The sequence below is a fragment of the Scyliorhinus torazame genome, chromosome 10 (assembly GCF_047496885.1).
Source record: "Scyliorhinus torazame isolate Kashiwa2021f chromosome 10, sScyTor2.1, whole genome shotgun sequence".
In the NCBI taxonomy this organism is placed as follows: domain Eukaryota; kingdom Metazoa; phylum Chordata; class Chondrichthyes; order Carcharhiniformes; family Scyliorhinidae; genus Scyliorhinus; species Scyliorhinus torazame.
This window is the reverse complement of record NC_092716.1, coordinates 191,766,928-191,775,190: the sequence shown is the minus strand read 5'-3', so window position 1 is coordinate 191,775,190 and position 8,263 is coordinate 191,766,928. Positions and strand designations below refer to the sequence as shown.

The window sequence follows — 8,263 nt, the reverse complement described above, 5'->3', positions numbered from 1 at the left end:
GGTGCCGCTCCGGCGATTCTCCGGGCCCCGAATTTCCGCGTGTTCGCTAATTACGCCGCGCGGTTGGTGGGCCATTGCCAGAAGCACACACAGCGAACCTCCGTTCCCAACCAGCCGAGTTCCCGACAGCATGGAACTAACATGCTATGGCCGGTCAGGACTCTCGCCGGACGGCTGTGGACGCAGTCCGGGGGATCGGGCACCGGGGGTGGGGGGGGGGAGGGGGGGGGTGCTTTATGGGTGGCCGGGGGACAGATTGGGCCCTTCGGATCTCCGGGCGCGCGGCCGATCAGGGTGGCCTGTATCCAGCTGCCTCCACGGTCTGAGTCCGCCATGGCTTGGTGCGGCCGCTGGAGCGCGTCACCATGCGCATGCGCAGACTCTGAACTGGAAGTGCAGAGGCCTGTACCCGCAGCCAAAGCTGCGTGACGCATTCCGGGTCCCTGCCAGCTCCCTGGAGGTAAGTGAATTGGTTGGTATTTTTTTCAGGAAACTCGGGAGTGTAACTCCTGCATTTTTACGCCGGCATGGGGTCATAGCCCCATTTTGGGAGAATCCAGCCCAATGTGTGTTAGCAATAGTGATAGAGCAATAAGTATTGGCCAGGATATCGGGGAGGTGACCCAGCTCTTCTTTAAAATAGTGGTCTTGGGATCTTTTGCATTCACCTGAGAGGGCAGTGCTGCGCTCGCTCATTACTGCATTGGAGGTTCAGCCAGGACCTTTGTGCTCTAAAAGCTGTGAACAGGGCTTTTTTAATATAACAAAAGCAAAGTTGGCTCTTTTGCCTGAGAAACTGCTCCCATTTTACTTCCAGCCGCATCCTGACCTCTGGAGGACATTAATAGAATTGCAAAACTTTCATCAGCAGTTACTATTAAGCCAATGAAATGTGGGATTTGAAAGTGATTTAGATAAGATAGAATCTAAAATAATGGATATAAGAAAAAATCTTATTTAAGGTTTGTTTGCTATGTTATTAGAACTAGACATGACAAAACGGCAACAGGAGGTTGTCATTCAGCCCAGAACACCTCTGATAGATCAGTTCAAAACTAATGCAAATTGCCTATAATCTTCCCATAGTACAGCATCTTCAAACTAGGGGCCATGAGTTTGTTTATGTCCATCTGAGAGGCCAAGCGGGGCCTCGCTTTCGCAAATCATCCGAAAGACCGGCAGCGGGATTATCTGACCTCCTGCCAGGTCGGAGAATCCCCAGGGGTTTGGCGCAAATTCCGCCCCACCGCCCCACTCCGGCTGCCGTATTCTCCGGCGCCGTTTTCGGGCGGGGGCGGGGTTCACGCCACGCCAATCAGGGGCCGTTGGCAGCGCGCCCCCGACAATTCTCCGGGCCCCGATGGGCCGAGCGGCCGTCCGCTTCTGGCCAGTCCTGCTGGCGTGGATTAGGCATGATCCCACACGGCGGGACCTGGCAGGTAAGTCGGCTGGGGCAGTCTTCGGGGGGGGGGGGGGCGGGCGCGAGGGGATCCGATCCTGGGGGGGGGCCTCACGATCAGGGCCCACCGATCTGCGGGCGGGCCTGTGCCGTGGGGGCACTCCTTCGTTCCGTGCCGGCCCCTGTGGGGCTTTGCCATAGCCGGCGCGGAGAAGAAAGCCGGCAGTTCGGCGCATGCGCGCGATCACGCCGGCCCTTTGGCTCATGTGTAGACTCGCGCAGTCCCTTCGGCGCCGGCTGCCGTGGCGCCAACCCCTCCACCGTCCTTCTGGGCCCCGGAAGTGTGGAGAATTCCGCTTGGGGGCTGTTGACGCCGGAGTGATTAGCGCCAGTTCTCCCCGCCGGCGTGGGAACTTTGTCCCCGGAAAGGAGAATCCCGGACATCTCCAACTGTGCAACATCCCCTCAGTATTCTGCAAGAGTGTCAGCTTGGATGAAATGATCATGGGTGAAATTCTCCGTGTGGGAGACTTATGGGGTGAAATTCTCTGATAATGGGGCTATGTTCCAACGTTCGTGAGAAAATGGGGGGGGTATCACTCTGGACTTTCCTGGAGAAAGACCAAAGTGATTCTCCGTTTTGAAGGGGCTAGCAGGGCCCCGGAGGGATCCTCGCAGCTCCGGCTGCCGATACGGGTCCCTGCACTTCCGGCCGCGGGTCCGCGCAACATGGCAGACCCACAACGCGGGCCAGCCCCAACAATATAGGCCGCCCCCCCCAAGATCGCGCGTGCCTGCCGATCGGTGGTCCCCGATCACGAGCCTGGCCATCCTGGAGGCCCCCCACCCCCGGTGACAGATCCCCTGCCCCCCCACCAGAGTGCCACTCTGAGCTACCACCGGGTGGGACCATGAGTGAGCCACGCCGGTGGGAACTCGGCCACTTGTCGGCTGAGAATCGCCGCGGGGGTCTCTTTAGATGGCCCCTACCGGCGGCGCGTGACCACGCACGCGCGATTAGCGGCGATTCTCCGGTCCCCAGAGAATCACGGGAGCGGCGTCGGGTCCGATCGCCGGTCTGACGCCCATTCTCCGCCCCCATGCCGAGCACAATTGCGGACTGCGGCGCGGAGGCTCGGAGAATCCCAGCCATGTTCTCCACCCACAGATATTCTGCACCCCCCCTCCCCCAAGTACGGGTGACCCGACCTGACCTCCCCCTCCCCCACAGAGACCCCATAAATAGGAAGATCCCCCACAGAGACACTCTAGATAGGGTGACCCTCCATAGAGACCACCTAAATAGGGGGATCCCCCCAGCAGTCTGGACTGCTCTCTAGCTCCCAGATAGGGGTCTCTTCTGGGGGTTTCCCAGCAGGGGCCTATTTTCTGGAGGGTTTCCTGACACGGGTCTCTTTTCTGGGGTCCTGTGCGGGGGAAGGGGGATATCTAGGGGGTCTCTAATGGGGGGGTTCCCTATTTAGCAGGTCTCTGTGCGGGGATCTCCCTATTTAGGGGGTCCTATATTTTACCCCAAAGGCCCAATTCTCTGCTGCATCGGGAATCCCACTACCTGCAGCGGGCGACAGAGAATTCCTCCATACAGCTCTGGAGTTGTCCGTGAACCCTCAACCTGCTGACTCAGAGATGAGAGTACTATCCACTGAGGCACAGCATTACAGGGAATATCACCCTGTCCTTGAAATTGAAATCGCAACATTACAATCTCTTGGGACAATACATGACAAGGCAGAAAGATCTCAAAAAAGAATAAGAACATTGTTCAGGATTCTCTCACCCGGGGCCGGGTCAGAGAATCGCCGGGCCGGGCGCGATTCGCGTGGTCGCCGTGTCGCCAGTTGGGGGCCGCTCTATGCCGCCCCTCCCTCCTGGCGATTCTCCGCCCGGGGTGGGCCGAGTGGCCGCCAAGAAAGCCCGAGTCCCGCCGGTGCCGTTCACATGTGGTTTTACCCGGCGGGACCTCGGCGTCCATCCTGCAGGGGGTGGCCTGGTGTGGGGGGGGGGGGGATCCGACCCCGAGGGGGGCCTCCACCGTGGCCTGGACCGCGATCGGGCCGGCCTCTCCTGGTGGGGGCATTTTTTACTCTGCGCCGTCCCCTGTAGCCCTATGCTACATGTTGTGTCGGGGCCGGCGCGGAGAAGGAAGCTACCGCGCACGCGTGAGTTCGCGCCTGTCGCAGTGTGCATGCGCAGACTCACGGCGCACGTTTGACGCCGTATCGGCAGCTGGTGCGACGTGAGTCGCTCCAGTGCTGTGCTGGCCCCCTGTGCGGCAGAGGATCGCTACACTTAACTGTCTGATGACTCCGTCGTTAAACTCTCCGGTTTTTACGATGGCGTCAACACTCTGCCGTCAGAAGGGAGAATCCCGCCCCTCATTTCCCCTTTTCAATCCAAATATTCACCTTAGAAATGATAAGCCATTCGACCTGATCTTTTGACACCACCACTCGTACACAATCAATTGGTTCAGAGTTCTGGGTTGTAACATTCTCCATTTCAAACTTTCCTGCATTGAAGGCACCAAGTTCTCTGTAAGATTTGCAGTTCTGGTTATTGTTTTCTGATACTACGTCTCTGCCCACCTGCACGACTCCAGAATGGAGAATATCCCTTTTGTGTTCAGGAGATCCAGTCCAAATGTAGATTTTGATAACTTTAACTGGGTGCTTAAAGACAATGAGAAAGTAGTTTCCCTCCTTTGGGGACTTGCCCCAGAATTGACCAGCTCCAAAATTGTAAACCATGACAGGCAAATGTGTATTGTAAACTGGGATATCTGTGAAAAGCAACGCAGGGGGGTTGTCAGGCAAGCCACCCACATTCTCCTCGAATTCATCATCCTTCAGACTGTTGCGGCTCCCTATAAACGATGAGTAGGTGCCCATGTGTTGGAAGAGGGATGGCCTAAACCTGATCTCACTGGGTTGGGTCTTGACCTTGTGGAAATGCGCCAGGAGCCAGTCGCAAGGCATATCATCGTAAAACATCAGCAGGAACCTGGCCAGCTTGGGCAGGTCGACGCTGTGGTACAGCTTCCCAATATAGCCCAGCTTTGAGAAGGTTAGAGTTGTCCATGATGAGCCCATAGCCGAGTCAATAAACGTCTGCATGGAGGAGAGGAAGTTTTGGGCGCACAAAACATCGTCCTCCAACATCAAGTAGTAATCGGATAGACCAGAACAAAAGTTCACCAGGAAAGCATAGTCCACATTCTGCTTTGACCTGAACTGAACTCTCTCCATAGGATCATTGTAATTCCTTTTGAGGCCCTCCAGTGTTGGGTAAATGTGCCTTGGACATTGAATGATAAGCAGGCGGCCTGCATCAATGTGTGATGCAAACCTGGCTTTGATGTCTGCAGCAGTCTTTAAGTTCCAGGACACATCAAAATCAGCGAGGTAAATCACCACCACCATCTGCTCCAGCTCTCTGAAGCTAGACTTCTCAAAAATGGACTGGATTGTGTCCATCAGATAGTTTCCTCTCATCCGTCTGACCGTGGAGATCCCAATTGTCAAGTATTCTTGAGGGGCCAAAACAAAATTGCATGTTTCAGATTCTTTGAAAATTAGAAAACACAACACACTTGTTTAGAAACCTAAGAAAGAAAACACATTGGGGAGAGCCTGCTGGGAAAATAAGAGTTTAAAGGATCTCACTGTTATTATGGTGTAAGTTGCCCAACAACTTCAGACAATGGAGGGATACACACTGCATTGTGAGTTGCCACACATTGCTGGGTGATTTACGCTGCCCTGCTGTTAGCCTTCAATCTGCCCTGTGCGTTTCATAAAATTATCTATTAATTATCCATTAAACATGCTACAGCTAGGTCGGGCTGGTATTTAATAGTGTAAGGACCCTTTTAACACAGAGATTTGCCTTTCTACAATTCCATCTCTTTAGTCCAGAAGGGGAACAATTAAAAAATATTTTAATTCAAATTTTCAATATTTTAAAATTTTTACAAAAAATGAACAAAAATACCTGCCCCCACCCAAACTATGCTCCCCCTCCCCCATCCCTTGACGGCAAACAGATCCTCAAGAGTGTAAGATAGACAAACTCCATCTTTGGTGGAGCCCCTCATCTGTCCCTCTCAGAGGAAATTTCACCTTCTCCAAATACAGGGGGTGAGATTCTCCGAAATGGAGGCAGAGTGTTCGTGCCGTCGTTAACGCCGTCGAGGTTCACGATGGCGCGAAACGGCCCCTATCCCGACCGATTCAGGACCCGATAATGGGCTAGGAGCGGCGCCGTGTCATTTACACGTGCCAGGCCTTGGCGCCGAGTAAAGGCAGCGCCGCATACATGACGCGGCCGGCGCCGCATAACTGGCGTAACCCACGCATGCGTGGTTGCCGTCCTCTCCGAGTCTGCCCCGCAAGAAGATGTCAGACGGATCTTGCGGGGCTGTGGAAGAAAGGAGGTCCTCCTTCAGAGATGCCGGCCCGACGATCGGTCAGCACTGATCGCGGGCCAGACCCCATTTGAGGCCCCCCCCCGGTGCAGGATCCCCCTTCCCCCCTCCGCAGGCCGCACCCCCAGCTTTCCCGCGCTGTTCCCGCCGGCAGCGACCAGGTGTGGACGGCACCGGGGGGAACCCGCCACTTTGGGCTGGCCACTTGGCCCATCCGGGCCTGAGAATAGCAGGGGTGCCGGAGAATCGTCATTTTGGGTGTCTCGGGCGATTCTCCGGCCTGTGCCGCGCGGAACTCGACGGGGCCGTTCTCGCCGCTTGGGAGAATCGCCGGAGTGCGTCAGACCGGCGTCACGGGAATATTTGGTGACCCAGGCGATTCTCCCAACCGGCGCGGGAGCGGAGAATCGCGCCCATGAACTCCATTAGATCCCCAGCCACACTGAGGCACAGGATAGAGAAACTGACCTCCACCCCAACAGGACCCGCCTGCGAGTGATCAACGAGGCGAAGGCTAAGACATCTACCCCCGCACCCATCTGTATCTCCGGCAGATGTGACATCCTGAATATGGCCTCCAGGGGATCAGGCTCCAAATCTATATGTAGGAGCTCTGAAATGGTGCTAAAAAACGACCCCCAAAATTTCTCCAACTTTGGGCAGGACCAGATCTAATGAATATGATAAGCTGCCCCCCTGCACCGTTCACAGCTATCCTCCACCCCCTCAAACAACCGGCTCAGCCTCGCCTTCCTTAAGTGCACAATGTGCATCACTTTTAATTGAATCAACCCCAACCTCTGCAGCACCTAAAACCATAATCCCTCTTCCAATGCCATCCCCAGCTCCTCCTCCCACTTGGTCTTAATCCCTTCCATGGACACATTATCCTTCCCCATGATCCTACCGACAGCACCTCCTCCAGCAACGAAAAGGACGGTGCCACCGGAAAGTTTGGGAAGACATTTCTCGCCCCAACTTCTCCAAGCTTACGAACCGCCTCTCCAAAAACAAATCCTTCATCGCCTTCACCCCTCACTCCTCCCATCCCTGGAACCTCACATCCATCCTTCCTGGCTCAAACCCATGGTTCCCTCTTATCGGCATTAAAGTGGGGCTGGTTTAGCACACAGGGCTAAATCGCTGGCTTTTAAAGATGACCAAGGCAGGCCAGCAACACGGTTCAATTCCCGTACCAGCCTTCCCGAACAGGCGCCGGAATGTGGCGACTAGGGGCTTTTCACAGTAACTTCGTTGAAGCCTACTTGTGACAATATAAGCGATTTTCATTTTCATTCATTTCAAGTGCTGACAGAATTGCCTCCAAACTTTCAGCACAGCTACCACCACAGGACTCCCCGCATACTTCCAGGGGCCAACAGTAGCAGTGCCGTTGCCAGCACCCACAACCCCAAGCCCTGACAGGAACCTGCCTCCATCTGTACCCATAAGGCCTCCATCTCCCTACTCCAGCCCCGCACCTTCTCTGCATTCACTGCCCAGTAATAATAGAACAAGTTCGGAAGGGCCGCCACCCCCCCCCCCTTGACTGCCGCCCCCTTTGGAGCACCGCTTTCCATATCCTAGCTGAAGGGGAGCAATTTAAACTGTTCAATCTCATCCTGCAAGTATGAAACCGTTTAGAGATCTTTAAAATATTAAATTTCATTCTTTAATTTTTTTATTGCTTTTCCTCAGTCTCTTTTTCCCTCACAATCAATTCGACATCTCTTGATCCTTAAATCTCATGCCTATGGTAATAAACTGTGGGCCCCATTGTTCCCTGAGTTGTCAGGTGTCCTGTTGCCCTCACTGCACTGTTATCAGCTTGCATTCCCAACAAGTTATGGGGCTAAAACACAAAGATTAAGGATGAGTGAAAAATTCTAACGGGGAACACCATGAGAGGCCCCTCTCCAGCAAAATCAGCTCTAATATTTCCTGCATGGCATGAAATGTTGAAGAACATAGAACATACAGTGCAGGAGGCCATTCGGCCCATCGAGTCTGAACCAACCCTCTTGAGCCCTTACTTCCACCCCATCCCCGTAACCGAACAAAGAGACAGTGAGATATTTAAATTCTGAGCACCTTGGCTTCAACTCGTCCAAAGTTCTACCACCCCAAATCCCACATGTACCAAGGCCTCTTCCCTCATCATTCCTGTGTTCGCCTATCACAATTGGCTTCACATCCAACAATGCCTCAATATTAAAATATCATCCTAGAGTTCAAGTCCCTCCACGACCTTTCCCCTTTCTACTTCTGCATCTCAGAACTTAGCTCCTTAGACATGGCCGCCAATGGAGGAGTGGCCAAAACTGGGGCTGGAAATGCACCCAGAATTCGAGAAGTTCAGATATCTCAAAGGAGTGTGCCGCTGGAGGAGACTATAGAGATAGGGGTAGGTGAGGCTTAGG

At 54.2% G+C, this 8,263-nt stretch overlaps 1 protein-coding gene across 1 annotated transcript in view; it reads right to left on the bottom strand.

The window, feature by feature from the left end:
* Positions 1-3,639: 3,639 nt before the first annotated feature.
* The window catches only part of LOC140384909 (alpha-1,6-mannosyl-glycoprotein 4-beta-N-acetylglucosaminyltransferase-like), an 82,792-nt gene continuing 78,168 nt past the window's right edge, over positions 3,640-8,263 (bottom strand). Inside the window, exon 4 of the mRNA XM_072466823.1 lies at positions 3,640-4,946. Within this exon, the coding sequence (XP_072322924.1) occupies positions 3,796-4,946 (1,151 nt within the window). The 3' untranslated portion in view covers positions 3,640-3,795. The remainder of the gene's footprint in view (positions 4,947-8,263) is intronic.